The sequence below is a fragment of the Paramisgurnus dabryanus genome, chromosome 24 (genome assembly GCF_030506205.2).
Source record: "Paramisgurnus dabryanus chromosome 24, PD_genome_1.1, whole genome shotgun sequence".
Classification (NCBI taxonomy): Eukaryota; Metazoa; Chordata; class Actinopteri; order Cypriniformes; family Cobitidae; genus Paramisgurnus; species Paramisgurnus dabryanus.
In genome coordinates, this window is record NC_133360.1 from 12,117,842 (window position 1) to 12,138,931 (window position 21,090).

At 39.9% G+C, this 21,090-nt stretch overlaps 2 protein-coding genes and 1 long non-coding RNA gene across 3 annotated transcripts; all 3 read right to left on the reverse strand.

Moving 5' to 3' along the window:
* Positions 1–75: 75 nt before the first annotated feature.
* On the reverse strand, positions 76–2,885 carry LOC135727760 (interferon-induced protein 44-like). Its single transcript, XM_065245773.1, has 8 exons — positions 2,789–2,885; positions 1,864–2,370; positions 1,683–1,749; positions 1,395–1,590; positions 1,151–1,303; positions 880–1,051; positions 636–736; positions 76–552 (listed from the first exon to the last, which is right to left on the reverse strand). The coding sequence occupies exons 2-8, from the start codon at positions 2,363–2,365 to the stop codon at positions 382–384; spliced, it is 1,362 nt and encodes a 453-aa protein (XP_065101845.1). The 5' UTR covers positions 2,366–2,370; positions 2,789–2,885; the 3' UTR covers positions 76–381.
* Positions 2,886–3,320: 435 nt separating this feature from the next.
* Positions 3,321–8,662, reverse strand: LOC135727756 (interferon-induced protein 44-like). The gene is made up of 9 exons (XM_065245767.2): positions 8,527–8,662; positions 7,518–7,791; positions 5,295–5,527; positions 5,089–5,158; positions 4,816–5,011; positions 4,580–4,732; positions 4,309–4,480; positions 3,998–4,098; positions 3,321–3,914 (listed from the first exon to the last, which is right to left on the reverse strand). Exons 2-9 carry the CDS (start codon positions 7,784–7,786, stop codon positions 3,738–3,740), a joined length of 1,371 nt encoding a protein of 456 aa, XP_065101839.1. The 5' UTR covers positions 7,787–7,791; positions 8,527–8,662; the 3' UTR covers positions 3,321–3,737.
* An 11,313-nt stretch (positions 8,663–19,975) lies between these two features.
* LOC135721658 (uncharacterized) lies at positions 19,976–20,393 on the reverse strand. Its single transcript, XR_010521536.2, has 3 exons — positions 20,335–20,393; positions 20,196–20,248; positions 19,976–20,042 (listed from the first exon to the last, which is right to left on the reverse strand). It is a non-coding gene; the product is annotated as an uncharacterized lncRNA (long non-coding RNA).
* Positions 20,394–21,090: the final 697 nt, after the last annotated feature.

Sequence of the window (21,090 nt, forward strand, 5' to 3'; positions counted from 1 at the left end):
ACTCTTGTGCAAAGATTGTTTATTAAACATATTGAAACAAAATTAAATTACAATTACATTTCTATAGGTGCCATTTCATTTAAATCAGGGATTTGAAATGTAATTGTTATGACCTAACAGCAATGTCAAGATCACTGCTGCTATCTGCTGTATACTTCAAAATAATTCAGTATTAATGGTTGGACTTCTGTAAATGCAGTATACAAAAAATACCCATCAAATATTTTTAGATTGTGTTTATCTTCCCATAATTCCAGCAAGTTACCTTATTATGAACATCATCCTCATAAATGTGAACTTTTTCTTAGCCCAAAAACAAAAATTAACATACATTTGATTATTTACATTACAACTTCAAGTAGCACTTAATAAGCATTTGCTTTAATGGGCATCAATATCATCCAAATAATCTTCAGCATAGTTAAGCATTTGCTGTACAGCGGTGAGAAGCAGGAGATCACAGTTGAGGTTCAGTTCAAGCTCCTGACTGTAGTTCTTCACAGGTAACACACAAGACACAGGAACACCCAGTCGAGAGCTGACCTCCTGTACCTGTAGAGTCAATACAAATCTCTCAGTCCATCTCTCACACTTTCAGCTCCATATCACACAGTTTCAGCTCTGGAAGATCTCACCTTTGCCTTAATGTAAGAACTGACATAAACATTTTGAAGATCCTCCTCCACCAGAGGACACGCCTCATCTATTTTAGTCATCAAGACGATCTGAGGAACACCTGAAAATTGATCAGTAAAGCAATATTGAGGAATGTATTTTTATATGCAACGCACATACATTTTGAAGATGCTGCCATGACACAAAAAACCCCACAGCTATTGACCAACCAGCATTAAGAACCAGAATCATGGTACAACTCACACAGCGAGTTCACTTTTTTGCGTATAGCTGCGAGTTTGTCCTCCAGTTTGCTGGACATGAGGGAGATTTTGGTGGCGTCTATCACAAACACCACACAGTGGATCCTCTCCTGTAGAGATGAAGGTCTGTAGGACTTTTGCTCATCAGGATGAAATGATGCTATGGGGTTGAACTAAAGCAAAACAATTAATGGTAAAGTACATTAAGAATCAACCTAAAACCTTAACTAGTTCATTTGGATACAACCGGATAATCTTAATGTTCATCTTACTTGATATCGGTCTGGTATGAGACCCTGAAGAATGCTGCTGATGTCCTCAATATCCAGACCTGCACCTGTCTGCTCCTCCAGTCCCATAGTGTCACACAACACAAATGGCAATGGCTTTCCCTCACGGCCATCTTTCAGTGGATATGTGCGAAACTAAAAGAGAACATTGATGTGAAATTGGGACCAAATCAAAGCATGAAGAAATATTTAAAACTCTTCTTAATAAAGGAAGCTTTTATTGCACCTGTGTGGTGAGGCTGGTGCCTGAAGATCCTGCCATGGCTTTGTTGGTCATGCGACCCATGAAGATGGAGTTGACGGAGTTAAAGAAACTGGACTTTCCAGCACCTACAGGACCGATCATTAGGATCCGAACCCGGTCCACAGAGGACACCAGGGGTTTATAATCTTTGATGCGCTTCAAGAGGTCTTGCTTTTGTCTATGGAAACAGTTATAACTTCTTATTTAGTGGTTTTTGCTAGTTGCATAAAATAAGCAACAGGTTGAGAACAACATTTGCTGAAAACATACCCAGGTATCCACAGAATATTTCTCCATGGCTTTTCTTTGATCGGACCTGCAGTGACCTGTGAGACAACTAGGAGACAAATATTGAATGATGATTAAAATGTGCTGTCAAAGTATAAACAATGTTAATGAAGTCCTAAATGTATTTTTTTTAAGTATTTATAAAAACTTTATTCTGACTTACTCTTCTTCACTTTGTACACCTCACATTCTCGGAGCTGAGAGTCGCTTCCATACATGGTTAAGGGATCATAATCGAACGTGAAACTTGCATATCCCACATTTTCATCGTCATGTACCAAAGGTTGATTGTTATACATAAAGTACAGCTCTTTGCCAAAGTTGGGCACTCCAGAGTCATCCAGACGTGCACGACTCCCATTTCTTATTTTGATGGAGACTGGCACACCACCATTAATAGGAAAGGTGAACAGGAAAGCCTCATGATCAGCTATAATCCTACCACACTGAGTATAATCTTTACTAGTGTAACCTCCAAATATGTAGCCTGAGTTGTTGTAGGCTACGAGTAAAGTTGGACCCTGACGGTCACAGCGCTGGTGGAAAGCAGCAGCATTATATCCATGAACAGACGCTTTGAAGAGAAGAGTCAGATTCACATTACCCAACAAGGCACAGAGCTGCTGTTTTTGTTTAGTGGTTAATCTAGGTGTGAGGGAGGCCATGTGTCCTGAAGAACAAAACAAACATACATTAATATGTAAACAAATTAATAAATGTATATATAATAAAAATATAACATTTAATGTAAAATATTTCAGGAAAAATTAAGAGTTTGAAATCTGGTGTATGTCTAATTAGTTTTGACGTCACCGTAAGTTACACGGCGTCACGACCGGTCACGACGCGTGTGTTGATGCATAACCGGAAGTCGGGTTACGAAATAAATTAATAGTGTTTTCATCACTAACCGTTTGTTAAAATTAATAGATTAACTTGTTAACATTTTTAAACGAACATGCGACTTTCAGGATTGAAATAAAGCATGACAATACAATTGTGTGTATAATATCCTACTCAAATAAAACAGAACATCGTTTTTTTTATTGAGTTTTTAACTAAATATTTACATGAACAGTTTTTCTCACCTTTTACAATCCAAGCTCTCAATGCATGAATCAATTAAATGCTTATAGTTTACATGAATAACGCAGATGAACCGCAATCTCCCGCTCTCACTTTAATTCCCTCTGTCTGTTTTTTCCATTTGTGCCAAATTGATTCTCGCCCCCTAGCGGTTGGTAAATGCACGGCAGGGAAACAAAAAATTAATTACAATGCTCTATGCTGGAGCTTTAGTGTTTAATCTATGTATTATTTGTTACATTTAATAAATCAATAAAAGCAAGTGTTACCTTAAAAATTAACAAAGGGAAAGTGTTTTTTGTAAACAATTTTAAATGGTAATTTTGACCACTAAAACAAATTGAATCCTGCAATGGATATTATTGAAATGTGATATTAAAAAGCACTTAATGATATTGACATCCGTAGTTTGCTTAACCCAGTACCCACGTTATGTTTATTTTTATTACTTAATTCAACATTTTCTTATACGTCTCACATAATTTGTAGATTTGTAGTGTTTAAATAAGTTCATTTATTAAATATAATAAAACAAATGAAATACACATTTATAGGTGCCATTTCAAACACATATTCTGGAAATAACATATTTATGGGTAATCCACAACTTACAGCACTTGAATTATATTACATTTTAATTATACATCTTTAAATTACAATTTGATCAATACTGCATCTTTTTGTCTACCACAATTGAAATGAAGGCATTGAAATGTAATTTAATGAACTATCAGCTTTCTCTTGATGCAATGTCAAGTTAACAGGTTTTAGCTGGAAACTTCAACATTATTCAGTATATCAGCATCATCATTCGTGGGCATTGTGTCTGAATGGCAGTGTGATGATCTACCTGGACAGTAATAGTATTACAAAAATAATAATGATTACATTACTGCTGGACGAAGTCCTGGAAATGCAGTGTACAAGTTAACAACAAAAATTTTTAAAACTTTAAGCAACATTGGCACCAACATCATCCAAATAATCTTCAGCATAGTTGAGCATCTGCTGTACAGCGGTGAGGAGCAGGAGATCACAGTTGAGGTTCAGTTCAAGCTCCTGACTGTAGTTCTTCACAGGTAACACACAAGACACAGGAACACCCAGTCGAGAGCTGACCTCCTGTACCTGTAGAGTCAATACAAATCTCTCAGTCCATCTCTCACACTTTCAGCTCCATATCACACAGTTTCAGCTCTGTAAGATCTCACCTTTGCCTTAATGTAGGAACTGACATAAACCTTTTGAAGATCCTCCTCCACCAGAGGACACGCCTCATCTATTTTAGTCATCAAGACGATTTGAGGAACACCTGATAATTGTTTGATTAAGCAGAGATATCAGCAGCTTAATATGCAACACAAATTTAAATTTATACATCTTGAAGATGCTTAAAGATGTTGCTGCTATGGCACAAAAATATCAACTGGCTGCACAGATACAAACTCAGTCACTCTGTGATAAAGTTCCAATGACCAATCAGCATTAAGAACCGAAATCATGTGTTTATAAATGTACTTACTCAGCGAGTTCACTTTTTTGCGTATGGCTGCAAGTTTTTCCTCCAGTTTGCCGGACATGAGAGAGATTTTGGTGGCGTCTATCACAAACACCACAAAGTGGATCTTCTCCTGTAGAGATGAAGGTCTGGAGGACTTTTGCTCATCACGATGAAATGGTACCATGGGGTTGAACTTAAGCAAAACAGTTGATGGTAAAGTACATTAAGAATCAACTTAAAACGTCAACTAGTTAATTTGGATACAACCATATCATCTTAATGTTCATCTTACTTGATATCGGTCGGGTATGAGACCCTGAATGATGCTGCTGATGTCCTCAATATCCAGACCTGCACCTGTCTGCTCCTCCAGTCCCATAGTGTCACACAACACAAATGGCAATGGCTTTCCATCACGGCCATCTTTCAGTGGATATGTGCGAAACTAAAAGAAAATATAGGGACCAAAACAATAAGTCATGAAGAGATATTTAATGCTCTTCTTAATAAAGGAAGCTTTTATTGTACCTGTGTGGTGAGACTGGTGCTTGTAGATCCTGCCATGGCTTTGTTGGTCATGCGACCCATGAAGATGGAGTTGATGGAGTTGAAGAAACTGGACTTTCCAGCACCTACAGGACCGATCATTAGGATTCGAACGCGGTTCACAGAGGACACCAGGGGTTTATGATCTTTGATGCACTTCATGAGGTCTTGTTTTTGTCTACAATAGCAGTTAAACCATTAGTTTAACAGCATGAAATGAGCAACAGGGTGAAACAACATTTTGTGAAAACATACTTTTCTGTCCACAGAATATTTCTCCATGGCTTCTCCTTGTCTGGACCTGCAGTGACTGGAGGATTAACAACTGGAAGACAAATATTGAATAGATGTTTGAACGTGTTAATAAACAATGTTTAATAAATTATTAAATGTATGTCCTAAATGTATTATTATCATTATTATAAGTCGTGATAAAACTTTTTTTCTGATGATAGACTTACTCTTGTTCACCCTGTACACCTCACATTCACAAAGCTGAGTGTTGTTTCCATAAAGATTTAAGGCATCATAATTAAATGAGCCGCGTTTATATCCCATATGTGTCTCATCATATAGATAAGGTTGATTTTTATGCATAAAGTATAACTCTTGCCCAAAACTGGGCCCATCTGAGTCATCAATCCGTACATTATGTCCAGGAGCTATTTTGATGAAGACAGGGTTCCCGCCATGAATAGGAAACAGTGCCGGCCTGAGCCTCTTGGGGGCCCTAAGCAGAATGTGTTTGGGGGCCCCCCCTCCCACCACGCGGACACAAATGTCACGCTCTAATGTTACATTATAAATGAATAATAATTTAAATAATGAAAAAAATCTATACTTAAATAAAATACTTTATTCTTCAATGTGTCATGTCATATTAACAGGCTATGGAATGTTAACATTGGCCAACAAGAAAAACCTCATCTGCTGCATCATCAGCTGTGGAGACACTGACACTTGATGAAACATCAGGGGCGGGTGGAGTTGGTTGTGCTCCAAAGTACTTCAACAGTGTTCCTGAAAAAAATAGCATTGGATAAGTGCATAGTTGATCGAGCAGAATGAGTTTATTTTGCTTATTTTTCATTACTTACACAACAAGCAATAAATAAATAAATATAGGATAGCACTGTTACATCACTACCCACCATATAAATAAGATTGAAGTCCATTTTCATCACAGAAATCTCCCTACCCAACATGGTATTGGTATATATTCTCATAAAGTCCAATACCATCTCTTACCAAAGATCTTAGACAGAGAGCGCATGTGCTTTGCCTATGAAGCTGGAACATTACCGATGTTGGAACGTTCACTTCAACACATACAGCAATGCTAGCTAGGGGTGTGATATATCACAAAACTCACGATTCGGATCACATTATGGTTTTTGAGGCACAGATCTGATCATTTTTCGGATCAGCAGAATAAGGGGTTGGAAAAACTAATAAAAAAATGAAGAAATTACTTACAAACATTTATAAAAAGAACAAAGTTGCACATTAAGTAAGGGCTAAAATTAGCATTAGGAACAGAAATCAAATCAAATGAATCATAACACTTTATTGTATGAATTAAATATAATTATTCTTTTTTAGAGCTACAGAAGTGATTTTCTCTTTGTCTTGGAAGGTTTGATTAACATTGATGACACAGACTTAAGTAGGTTAATTAAGGTTACTGTCTCTTTAAGAGAAGCACGGACCTGGTTTCTGTCTAATCTATACATAAACAGTCTAAAGACATAAACAACTGTTTTTATTGGAAAAGAGTACTGTGGAGATCATTTTGTTTGTATGTGCCCTGTCAAGAACAGAAAGATTTTATGTGTGCCCTACTAAGTGCACTTATACGCGGCGCGCTCACACAGACGGAAATACAGACGGCGGAGCATAAAATCGTTATGTTCTTTTCAGTGCTCTATTCCTCAAATATATGTTAATGGACTACAGTATGACACAAAATAGCGGAACTCTCTCTAAAGTTTAAACATCAAGTGTAAGTGTTCTGATCTCTGAAGGGAGCTGGGCTGGACAATTTAAACCGCATGGGCTTGCAGAATACTGCTCACTTTAGCGCCTTTTTGCGGGATAAAATGTTTAAAATCACTTGAAATGTTAACTTTTGCAAGCCTTTGAAACACGTGCAAATGATAAACTTTCACTATTTAAGCGCATGCGAGCCGAACCGTGGGTCGATCACGGTCACGGATTAACGATCTGTCACACCACTAACACAAATTAAACATACTGTATATAATCATGCAAACATACCTTTATCTTGCTCTTTTTTCTCATCCTCGGTCCTTTTCTTTGTTCTCTTTTCGGCCCCAGAGAGATATATCCTTTTTTTTTACATGTCAAATGGCTCATCATTGTTTACAGTGAGTGACGACGTTGTGCACTTGCGCGCCGACGCGCAGGTGGCGCAGGTGTCTATGTTGCGCCTGACTAAAACGCTAGCACTGCAGACACATAGTTGTCTGCAAATCAAAATTTTCTTGTCTTTAATTATTCATTTATAAATTCGTATTCATTCATTCATCCATTTATATTACCTGTTTAAGTTATTTAATTGTATAAAAAATAAAAATAAAAAAAACGATTGGGGCGGGGGCCCCCTGGTGGCCAGCGGGGCCCTAAGCAGCCGCTTGGTTCGCTTATGCCTCGGGCCGGCATTGATAGGAAAGTAGAAAAGAAAGGCCTCAGAATCAATAACAATCTGCCTACTTTGAGTATAATCTTTACTCGTATATCCACCATATATGTGGCCTGAGCTGTTGTAGGCTACGAGTAAAGTTGGACCCTGACTGTCACAGCGCTGGTGAAAAGCAGCAGCATTATATCCATGAACAGATGCTTTAAAGAGAAGAGTCAGATCCACATCACCCAACATGGCACAGAGCTGCTGTTTTTCTTTTTTGGTTAATCTAGATGTGAGGGAAGCCATGTGTCCTGAGGAACAAATCAAGAGATAATATACATTAACATGTAAGCAAATCCAAATGTATATTAAAAAATAAATAATATATCATATTACTGTTGCTGTAATATTGGAGATATGGTTAAAAAATGGTTTTAACCTCCTAAGGACCCGAGCTTTGCTTTGCCTTTTTTAGATTTCTTCCAGGTATTTGGGGTTAGGAAGAACCAATATATATAATAACCAACCATTTTTCTTTGAACATGAAGTAGTGTAATTGTCCACGTTTTTGTGTACAACAGGTTCCAGTTAGACATAATTTAGTATTATGGCGCAAACAACAATAAATGTGACACCAGGCCTTAGCAGGTTAATGGGAATTCTATTGGTATTAGAGAAACTATAATGGTCTCTGTTGGGATATATTTGCATTTTAAACTAAATAACATTTTGACAAAATAAACCATGATTTTTTTACGTCAGGGTACAAGAGTTTAGTCATGCTCAATTCAAACTGATAGTTTATAAAAATCTATTTATCAAGAAACGAAACCGAAACCAGTGAGAGTGCAAATAACATTGCTCTTATCAATAATGATTGGTTAAAATATAACTTACCTTATTAAAATATTTATTCTAAAAAGCGACTTTAGGACTGAAATTAAAGCATTACAATAAAAATGTGCGTTTTTATATCCTAGTCACGTAAAATAAACAGACTTTAAATTGAATGTTTAACAAATATTTAGACCGACACTCCGTCTTACCTTTCACAATGAAAAGTCTCTATGCATGAATGAATAAAATGCTTGTAGTTTGTAGATAAATAAAGCAGATGAATCTCAAGCAGTCTCCCTCTTTCTCTCCCTCTGTCTGTGTTTCCTATTTGTGCCGTTATGTTGTTGTTACCATAGATATGTATATAAAGGCTAGATGGCTCGTCCGCGCTGATGGCCAATTGAGTGGAACGTCCGCATTTTGGCGGCCATCTTAGGACAGGGCGCTCGCTCACTCGTAGCATTGAGTTTTAATGATGCAGGTACTTTTAAATGACCATAACTTGCTTAATTTTTTACCGATTTTCAAACGGATTGGTTTGTTATAAACGTCAAAGATGTACCTATGACACTGAATACGTATACTAAAAAAAATAAAAAATTCATGAAACATGTTAAAGCATCCGGAATTATAGCCACGTTAATAACGTTTGTAAAAAACCAAACCGTTTGTAAATCCGTCAAGAATTCAGCAAGTTGCGAGCATTTTAGTTGGCGTATGTCACTCACCTTCCGTCCACAGCAGCAGGGAGCAGCACTATGGCAGCACTGACCTAAGATGGCCGCCAAGTGACGACACAGCTGACTCCGCCTTGAGCCATTTAGCCTTTATATACATATCTATGGTTGTTACGCCAACTAGCGGTTGCTGACTGCACGGCAGGGAATTCGTAAAAATAATAAAAAAACATTCAAATGAAAAAGTAAATTAAATGAATAACGGCATTAACTGAGTATAAAATAATTAAATATAGTATTTGTATTATTATGAGCATTGAGTAGCAGAATGTACTTCAATAATGTTATTTACAACCTAACCTACATGACAATCCTTTCTTATTTCAAGAATATTACACATCTTTGTCACACTACATAGGATCTTTAGTGTTATCTATACATCATATGTTACATTTAATAAATCAATAAAAGTAAGATTAATAAAAAAGTATAACAGAAAAGTGTCATGCTGGAGATATTTTGATCAATATCTTATAAGTAAATAATACCATTAGCAGGTTCAGATGTGTTTGATTGGGGTTGAAACTGATTTCTAAAGGACAGGTGGTGCCCTCCAGGAACAGGAATGGAGAACTATGGTTTTTTAGAGCAACTGCAAACTTTACAGTCCTTGCAGATTTAAAAAAATGTGTGTAATGCTTTTCAGTTGACTACACTAATAATAATAATAATAACAATAATGATAATTCATTTGCATTGAATAATCTGCTGTGACAGAAGTGGAGAATGGAAATGTTACATTAGTGCCCATAGTAACATGTTCTTTATGTTCTTATACGTCCTTTATCATTCAATATATCCAAATATCTCCATTTAGCTTTAGAAAAAGACCAACTATATGCCAAATGTACAGAAGACGCTAAGGATCAGAACTGTGAAAAGAAAGACCTGTGTCATTGTGTGGGTCAGTGTTAAAGGGGTAGTTCACCCAAAAATAAAATTCTGTCATAATTTACTCACCCTCATGTTGTTATAAACCTGTATATATGTCTTTGTTCTGATGAACATAAAGGAAGATATTTTGAGAAATTTTTGTAAAACATTTGTGGGCCCCATTTACTTCCATAGTATACTTTTTTCCTATTATGGAAGTGAATGGGGTCCACTAATGGTTTGCTTACAAACATTTCTCAAAATATCTTCCTTTGTGTTCATCAGAACAAAGACATTTATTCAGGTTTATAAGAGTGAGTAAATTATGACAGAATTTCCATTTTTGGGTGAACTATCCCTTTAAGAGACTGCAGGCAGAGATAACTTCTGTCCCTTATTAAATAATCAATTATTATTTAGCATCATGTGTTCATGTATATCTGTTATACCCATTTATTACACGGCTCTCTGGAATGCTTGATTCTGATTGGTCAGTTGAGACATTTGCAGGTTCGTTCTTTTCAAATAATAACCGCTCCAAAATAATAACGCATAGCCGGACTACTTCCACGAGTAAAATCGCTCCGCGCCAATAAAGATCAATAAAGATTACTGTCTGTTTGGCGCCATCTTGTGACAAACACTCGACAACCACGACAAGACACAGACAGCTTACTGAGACTGAACTTGACAAAATAGAGCATGACAGCTAGGAAGTCAACACACAAAAAATACAGAATGGGCATTAAAACTTCTCAAAGACTGGTTAAAGAGAAAAAAATGGAGACAGACAAGTATGAAGCAGAGGATCTTAATAAGGTATTACGATCATTTTATGCATCTGTGCAAAGTTTCGCGGAAGGATAAAAATCTTAATTTAAAACAAATATGCCAATAAAATGTTTCAAATTCATATTCATGTCCAGTTTTTTTTTCTTATGTGGCAAGTAGCCGTGTAATAAGCGGGATAATGTAGAGGCAGCCGGTAGTTATTGGGAAATAAGCCCCTTCAGTGTGATACAAGACCCTCCGCTTCGCGTCGGGTCCTGATCACACTGTCGGGGCTTATTTCCCAATAACTACCGGCTGCCTCTACATTATCCCTTACTTACTGTATCATGTCAGCATTATCCCTTAAGTATCATATGTTAACATTTTTGGCTCAATAATGACAATGTATTTACACACACAATCAGATTCATCTCATATTATCTAATAAGTTAAAGAGAGTGATGAGTTTGTTTATAAATCGACAGAATTGATGTGGAATTGTACTGTGCCGTAACATTTATTAACTTGCGTTTAATTTATTCATTCACTGATATTTAAAGATATATTAATAATTAACAAAATTAAAAGTACAATATTCAGTCCAATAACAAATAACAATCAATTTTATTTAAAAAATATTTTATTTTCAAAAAGAAAACATACATTTTCTAAGACAGAGATAGACATCAATCGATATTTGCAACTGTAAATGTAATAAAACTGCTTTAACATTATTATATGTGCTTCCACGCCTGCTGAACGTTCATCATAAGTGCACGCATGCGCAGACGTTGTTACAGGGTATCCTGTTGTACTGCTTAGGCAGCAGCTCCACCTTGTGGGGACTTTATGTATGTATACCTTGTGACAGGAAGTCTTCAGTGTTGTGCTGTGAGTGCATGTCAGTTGTGCAATATATAAACAGATAAACGCACTGTTCTTAACAGCCGCTTGTGTAGCGTCCTTATTAACCGACATACAACATGGTGTCAGATAGATTAGGACCCAAAAGTGAGCATATGTAGGCGGTCGCTGACGCGACGCGTTTTGTTTATGTACGGAGAAGTTTAGTTTGCGGCAAACCGGCTCACGTTAGTCATAGAATAACATTGTGACTGTACGATGGCGTCGTCAATTCCGCCACCGGAGCCGATGAAGATGTCTGGCGACTTGAGCAGCAATTGGGCAAGTTTTCGAGCAGAGTTTGATGATTACTTACTTGCGACCGGACTATCTGAGAAAGATGCGGACGTGCAAGCGGCAACACTGAGACGGCTAATGGGTAGCGAGTGCCGGCACGTATACAAGCACAACCTGGGTCTCACACAAGACCAACAGAAAGACGTAAAGGCCATACTGGAAGCACTTGAAGACTACTTTGCACCCACTAAAAATGTCATCTTTGAAAGGTACGTTTTTGGAAATCTTAGACAAGAGGAGGGTGAGACTATTGATGCGTTTGTTACGAGACTGAGAGAGAAAGCAGCAACATGTGAATATGGAGTCTTAAGAGACCAGCTTATAAGAGACAGGCTTGTTCTTGGGATAACTGATGAGGGGGCAAGGCGCCGCCTGCTTAGAGAAAAAGACCTCACATTGGCAATGGCAGTTGAGATTTGCCGCACTGCAGAGATTATGGACAGTAAGTTGAAAACTATGGCACTGGACAGTTCTAGAACTGGAGAAAGCCTTAATATGGCAGAGGAACAGCGACGGCGGCCTACAAGCAGGCCATATGAACAGACCGTCAAACCCGCACAGAGCATGAGAGTGACAGGCGAGTGCCGGTACTGTGGCTCTCAACACAGACGTGGGCGGGACCAGTGCCCCGCTTTTGGAAAAGCATGCCGCTCGTGTGGCACCCCCAATCACTTCGCAAAAGTGTGCAGGAAAAGAGGCCAAAACTCACGCCAGTTACACACTATGGATGCACCCTCTGAAGAGGATCAAGATGATAATGGTGGCAATCTGGGCCAGATTTACACAGCAATGAGCATAGGAGCAGTAAACACACAGGGGAAAAAGTGGTTTGTCAACCTCCCACTGCAGAACGGGCCCCAGAGATGCCAGCTCGACTCTGGAGCAACCTGCAACGTGATGAGTATCAAGGACAAAATGAGACTATCACCCAGGACGGCTCTTCAGCCTAGTCGGACCAGACTGAAACTTTACAACAGTGCTTGGATGAACTCCATGGGACTGTTCAGCACTCAGTGTGTCATTAGAGGCAAAAAACATAAACTTGACTTTGAAATTGTGAAATCCAGCCAGAGGCCACTGCTTTCGGGATCCACATGCGAGGAACTCGGTCTGATACGCTTCACAATTCCAGAGGAGTTGAATAGTGTAGAGCATATGAAGTTGAGCATGCTGACTAAAGAGAGCTTAATCAGCACGTATCATGATGTCTTCAACGGCCCTATTGACTCTTTGCCTGGCAAACTTCACTTTGAGCTGGACAGCACTGTTGCCCCTGTGCAATGCGCCCCCAGAAATGTACCAGTGGCCCTCAAAGCAGCCGTTAAAGCGCAGTTGGACCAGTATGAAAGGGATGGGCACTTAGTCACAGTCACACAACCCACTGACTGGATAAGCAATCTGGTCATAGTGAAGAAGCCAGAGAAACTTAGGCTCTGTATTGACCCCAGACCCCTGAACCAAGCTCTAAAGCGGTCCCATTACCTTATGCCCACCCTAGATGATGTGCTGTACAAGCTGCCAAAAGCACGTATCTTTACGCTGGTGGACGCGCGGGACGCGTTTCTACAGTGCCGCCTGGATGAGGAGAGCAGCTTGATGACTACATTTTGGACGCCGTGGGGCAGGAAACGCTGGCTGAAACTCCCTTTTGGTGTGTCAGTTGCACCAGAACTGTATCAGAGGAAGCAGCACGAGCTCCTGGTGGGCTTGAAAGGAATTGAGCCTGTAGCTGACGACATCTTAATTGTGGGCTGTGGCGACACAGAGGAAGAAGCCATCCAAGACCATGACGCAAATCTTATCGCACTGATGGACAGATGCAGGGAAGTAAAATTGAGGCTAAGTTTGAAGAAGCTGCAATTTCGAGTTAAGGAAGTCCGCTTTCATGGCCATGTCCTTTCAGCCGAGGGCCTCAAAGCTGACCCTGACAAGGTCAGAGCAGTTCTAGACATGCCCAACCCCACGGACACTAAAGGTGTGCAGCGTTTTGTGGGGTTTGTGAACTACCTATCCAAGTTCATGCCGCGCTTATCAGAAGTCTGTGAACCACTGAGGAGGCTGTTGGACAAAGATGTACAGTGGCACTGGCTGCCGAAGCACGATGCGGCCATTATGGAGATCAAGAAGCTGATTACAGCTGTACCGGTTTTGAGGTATTACGATATCAACAGACCAGTCACCATACAGAGCGACTCCAGCCAGATGGGCCTGGGCTGCTGTTTGCTGCAGGAAGGACAGCCAGTTGCATTTGCATCCCGTGCATTGTCCCAAACAGAGCAAAATTATGCTCAAATAGAAAAAGAATGCCTGAGCATTGTGTTTGCCTGTCAGCGATTCCACTACTACCTGTATGGGAGAGGTGATATTACAGCAGAGACAGATCACCGCCCGCTGGTGTCCATCTTCATTAAACCCCTTCTCAGTGCGCCAAAACGCCTCCAGAGCATGCTCCTCACGCTTCAGAATTACTGCCTCAAAGTGGTGTACAAACCAGGCCCGGAAATGTACATCAGTGACACGCTCAGCAGAGCTGCTACCCCGCCACAGAGCACGGACACGCAGTACAGCCGGGAAATGGTCTGCAGCTTGCAGCAGGAACAGTACGACACCGCGGCAATTTAGCAGACAGACTATTTGAACGTCACCAGCCAACGCCTCACTCAAATCCGACAACACACGGAGAAGGATGAGTGTCTTCAGATGCTTAAGACTGTCGTGCTGGAAGGATGGCCAGACTGCAGAGAGGAGACGCCCATAGTGATTAGAGGGTACTGGGCCATCAGAGACGAAATCAGTGTGCAAGACGGCGTACTCTTCAGAAGCCAGCGTGTTATCATCCCTAAAACTTTGCGATCAGAAATGCTGAGACGGATCCACTACAGCCACATAGGGGGAGAGGCTTGCTACAGGCAAGCCCGTGACACCCTATTCTGGCCCAACATGCAGGGAGAAATAAAAGACTTTGTGCAACAATGTTCTGTGTGCAATGAGTACGCACATGAACAACAGAAAGAGACCATGATGTCACACCCACTACCCACACGTCCCTGGCAGATAGTGAGCATGGACCTGTTCAACCATGCAGGAAAGGATTTCCTGCTCGTGGTGGACCATTACTCTGACTTCTGGGAGGTCGATCTGCTTCCTGACCTCTCAGCTGAGACTACGATCCTGAGGTGCAAGGCTCAATTTGCACGCCATGGCATACCAGACCGGGTCATTTCTGACTGTGGATGTCAGTTCGCATGTGGAGCTTTCAGGACATTTGCAAATGAGTGGTGCTTTGAGCATGTTACCTCATCGCCAAGACACCCAAAAGCCAATGGCAAAGCTGAGTCGGCAGTTAAGATTGTAAAAAGCCTTTGCAGAAGAGCTGCGTTCGCTGGCGAGGACCCATGGAAAGCTATTCTTCATTGGAGGAACACGCCCTCAGAAGGACTGCACTGCAGTCCTGCCCAGCGACTGATGTCGCGGAGACTGAGAACGCACCTCCCTGTGACGGACCAGCTTCTGATGCCCCGGGTCATCAATGAGGTACCAGACAAACTGTGTATGAAACGCCAGAGGGCGAAACTCAGCTATGACAGATCAGCCAAAGATTTGCCTGAGCTAAACATCGGTCAGCCCATCAGGATGAAACCACTCCCTGGGGACAGGACTGGCCGGTGGAGAAAAGGGGTGTGCCTGCAGCAGGCAGGTCCCAGGTCCTATGTTGTTAATGTGGAGGGGACAACGTACCGTCGTAACAGGGTCGATCTTAGACCAGCAGAGGGAGTTCCCTCGTTGTCAGCAGGGAATCTAGAACATTCTCCAGAGCCTCCTGGGGATGCACATGCCACAGCAGAGAGCGCTGCGAGCGAGGATAGCAGTGAAGAGACACCCCATTCCTCACAAACCATTTGCACGCCACACCGAGTGGAGCAGGGCCAGTCATACTCCCGGAGTGGCCGGCTAATTAAACCTCGGGATAGATTGAACCTTTAAGTGGGGCTAACTGAACCAGTAAACAAAACAATGTTAACAGCTGTCTTATCAGTAATTGTGTTCTGACAGCGGTGGTATATAATAGCCTGTTAATCAGTTGGGGTGTTCTTTGCAGAGTTAACAGGGGGAGTTTAATCAAGTTCAGGTTGTTGACAATGTCATTTAATGTTTGAATATCTTACTACAGGAAGGGAGATGTTACAGGGTATCCTGTTGTACTGCTTAGGCAGCAGCTCCACCTTGTGGGGACTTTATGTATGTATACCTTGTGACAGGAAGTCTTCAGTGTTGTGCTGTGAGTGCATGTCAGTTGTGCAATATATAAACAGATAAACGCACTGTTCTTAACAGCCGCTTGTGTAGCGTCCTTATTAACCGACATACAACAGACGTCCCATGATGCTTAGTGTCATTAACTAAACTCTTGACTCGCTCCGTCCGTGTTACACCTCCAGGGGTTCAGCTGATCTGTCTTTTATAAATCTGATAAAACTAAAGACTCTTCAGAGATAAAGGATGCAATACTACTCTATCAAGAATAACATGAGATGAGCAGAAACACTGTGTTAATGTTTTTATGAAGAAATCTCAGTTCATTCAGAGCATCACTGGATGTTTATCATTTCAAATGATTCATAAATATAAAACAGTGACTTTACAAAGGAACATTTTTAATTAAATGACTTACCTCTGAAACAGTTGAATAAAATGTTGTGCTGCTTTATAGGTCACCTCCTTTATGTGGCCATCAAGATCCCTGCATGCAATGTGATAAAGAAAACAATGTGAATCATGTGCTATATCCAAACATTCAACACTTCATATACAGATCTCTCTTACAGTGTAAACCTTACAGATGTTTTCACCTTTACATAGTAAATAAAATATTATTTACTGTGTTTATTAAAAACAAACTCTTCAGAAATGATTTACGGTCAAATTTCCATTAGTTGTCCATGTCATAACCAATAAACTTTAATGTTTGCTTATGATAATAAAAATAAGTGTTATGCTGCAGTCAGAAATATCTCATATATTATACGTCATAAGCTGTAGGGAGATGTTTTTAAACCTTCTGATCTTTTAAGCTTGTAATCAGATTGTTAGAAGTTGATTTTAAGTTAGTTTACAGTGCACTGCTTGAACTCATCTGTGATCTGTCCTGCTTAGTGTTACTATAAGAATTAAGGGAGAACAGAGACACTTTAGTGAAGTTTCTCTCCCAGTGATTTCAACCTAACTTGGGTCTTTGTCTTATTAGGTTTACAGTAAGCTTGCTTTCTAGTGGATGGAAAGTTGGTAAAACCTGATTACATTTACATTACATTTAAGTTTGTTACAATAAATGAACATAATGAATGTGTCACAAATAATGTTTGTTTTCTGCACTAATCTCTGTTTCATAAAAAAATATTTTTATTTATTTTCTCCACATGAGGGTGGGGTTTGAGGAGGTGAAATTGGAACTCCTCTTCTTGATATTTTTAAATCAATCCGTTAAGTCTTGCTTTTTTGGATGGAGAGACCATGTCTTCAGATAATTCCTGCAAAGAAAGCGAACAGAGATTTAAGACATTAAATAACTTTTTTAATCGAATTTGTTTTGCTCAGAGCTCTGGTATAAATCTACCTGTGCAGTACAAGGAGCCGGACGCTTAAGACAGTGACGCTGAGGAGGAGAGACGGGAGGAGGCACTCGCTGGATTGGCTGACTGCGATTAGATAAATACATATAAAAGTATTGTGAGAATTGCGTCAGCAAACAATTAAAAGATCACTAAAAGATCTAAAACATCATAAAAGATCTCAAATCAAAAACTAAATGTAATATAACAAAGGTTAAGGTTGAAATAAAGACTTACTGAGAAACAGAAGAAGAGTCGACCTCCCCAGCGTCTGCTTTATTTTGCTGTAAATAAAACAATCATAGATTTAATAAATGAAATTCCTAATGAAATTGTCATTAATAATGTTTAGGGCTTTGGTGAAATCTACCTGAGAGGACGTCTGGGCCTGAGGAGGCGTGACCTCATCCAATGGCCCAAACAGTTTGGCCCTTTTTGGTGTTGGCTCCATCTCATCTCTGACTCCATTATTTAGCTGTAATTAAGATTTAATACACGTATATTAAAACAAATTAAAATTAACATTGAGTTCTGCTAAAGGCTTCAGTTTAAATCTACCTGTAGAGGAGATGGAGCCCGACGCTTCCTGGACGGAGGCAGAGAAGGAGGCGTTTGATCTTGAGGAGGTGGAAGTCTACACGTACAAATAAATATATTGTAAGAACTGTTTCTGCTAACATTTAAACAATAAAAAATTAAAAACACAGATAAACGTAATACTAGACTGGTTACAGATGAGTTTAGAGAGACTTTGATAAACTTACTGAGATAAGGAACGGTCATTAACCTTCATGTCCTCAACAACATCTGCATTTTTTGCTGTAAGTCAAAACAATCATGTTTAACACATTAACATGAAACTAGTTTTTTATTCAAATTGGCACTAATAATGTTCACAATCTACCTGAGAGAACGGAGGCGTTTGGGGCTGAGGAGGCGCAACTGTGGCCGACAGACCACTGGGAGGTGAAGGTCTAAAAACACATTTAAATATATTGTCAAGAACTGTTTCTGTAAACATTTGTGCAAATAAAAAAGTTAAAGTCTAAAACAGACAGACAATGATAAACTTACTGAGCTTTAAGATCGCTTGCTGTTAAGCACAGTTTGGCCTTCTTTGGCTTTGGCTCCATCTCATCTCTGACTCCATTATTTTGCTGTATACAAGATTTAATACACGTATATTAAAACAAATTGAAATTGACATTGAGTTCTGCTAAAGGCTTCAGTTTAAATCTACCTGTAGAGGAGATGGAGCCTGACGCTTCCTGGACGGAGGCAGAGAAGGAGGCGCAAGAGGAGGCGTTTGACCTTGAGGAGGTGAAAGTCTACACATACAAATAAATATACTGTAAGAACTGTTTCTGCTAACATTTAAACAATAAAAAAGTTTACTATACAAGATTTAAAAAAACAGCTAAAGGTAATACTAGACTGGTTACAGATGAATTTAGAGAGACTTTTATAAAGTTACTGAAAAGATGAACTGTCCTCAACCTTCATGTCCTCCACAGCGTCAGCGGTATTTTGCTGTAAATAAAACAATCATGTTTAATACATTTACATACTTTTTCATTAATATTGACACTAATAATGTTCACAATCTACCAGAGAGGACGGAGGTGCCTGGGGCTGAGGAGGTGCAACTGCAGCTGGAGGATGTGGAGCAGGTGCAGTAGGAGGGGAGGAGAGGACCCATGCTGGAGGAGGCGTATGGGGCTGAGGAGGCGCAACTGCGGCTGATAGACCATGTGGAGGTGAATGTCTAAAAACACATTTAAAAATTGGTTAAGAACCGTTTCTGCAAACATTTAAACAATAAAATATTTAGTTTACAGTAAAAGATTTAAAAACACAACTAAACGTAACTCTACACTGGTTACAGATGAATGTAGAGAGACTTTGATAAACTTACTGAGAAGATGAACCGTCCTGAACCTCCATGTTCTCCACAGCATCTGTGTTGTTTTGCTGTAAATAAAACAATCATGTTTAATACATTTACATGAAATTAGTTTTTCATTAATATTGACACTAATAAAGTTCACAATCTACCTGAGAGGACGAAGGCGGAGGTTGAGGAGGTGCAACTGCTGCTGGAGGCTGTGGAGCAGGTGCAGGAGGAGGGAAGAAAAGGACCCATGCTGGAGGAGGCGCAACTGCGGCCGACGAACCATGTGTAGGTGAAGGTCTAAAAACACATTTAATAAAATGTTAACTGTTTCTGCTAACATATGAACAATAAAAAAGTTTACTGTAAAAGATTTAAAAACACAGCTAAAGGTAATACCACACTAGTTACAGATGCATTTAGAAAGACTTTGATAAACTTACTGAGATAAGGGACTGTCTTCAACCTTCATGTCCTTCAGAGCGTCTGTGATATTTTGCTGTAAATAAAACAATCATGTTTAATATACTTACATACTTTTTCATTTATATTGGCACTAATAGTGTTCACAATCTACCAGAGAGGACGGAGGCAGAGGTTGAAGAGGCACAACAGGAGTTGCCAAGCCATCTGGAGGTGAAGGTCTAAAAACACATTAACAAATATATTGTCAAGAACTTTTTCTGAAAACATTTAAACAAAAAAAAATTATGTTTACTGTAAAAGATTTAAAAACACATCTAAACTTAATACTAGACTGGTTACAGATGAATTTAAAGAGACTTTGATAAACTTACTGAGAAGATGAACCATCAACCTCCATGCCCTCAACGGCGTCAGCGGTATTTTGCTGTAAGTAAAACAATCAGAGATTTAAAACATTTACATGAAACTACGTTTTCATTAATATTGACACTAATAATGTTCACAATCTACCTGAGAGGACGAAGGCGGAGGTTGAGGAGGCGCAACCGGAGTTGCCAAGCCATCTGGAGGTGAAGGTCTAAAAACACATTAACAAATATCGTTAAGAACTGTTTCTGCAAACATTTAAACAATAAAAAATGTGCTTACTGTACAAGATTTAAAAACACAGCTAAATGTAATACCACACTGGTTACAGATGGATGTAGAGAGACTTTGATAAACTTACTGAGAAGATAAACCGTCCTCAACCTCCATGTCCTCCACAGCGTCTGTGTTGTTTTGCTGTAAATAAAACAATCATGTTTAATACATTTACAACTTTTTCATTAATATTTTCACTGATAATGCTTACAATCTACCTGAGAGGACGGAGGCGCCTGGGGCTGAGGAGGTGCAACTGCAGCTGGAGGCTGTGGAGCAGGTGCAGGAGGAGGGGAAGAGAGGACCTCGGCTGGAGGCTGTGGAGCAGGTGCAGGTGGAGGGGAGGAGAGGACCCCTGCTGGAGGCTGTGCAGCAGGTGCAGGTGGAGGGAAGGAGAGGAACCCTGCTGGAGGCTGTGGAGCAGGTGCAGGTGGAGGGGAGGAGAGGACCCCTGCTGGAGGCTGTGGAGCAGGTGCAGGTGGAGGAAAGAAGAGAAGCCCTGGTGGAGGCTCTGCAGCAGGTACCAGGAGGCCCTCAGCTGGAGGGTCACCAGAAGCAGGAGGAGGTAAGGGGAGTGCTTCGGCTGGAGGCTGTGGAGCAGGAACGAAGAGAAGCCCTGGTGGA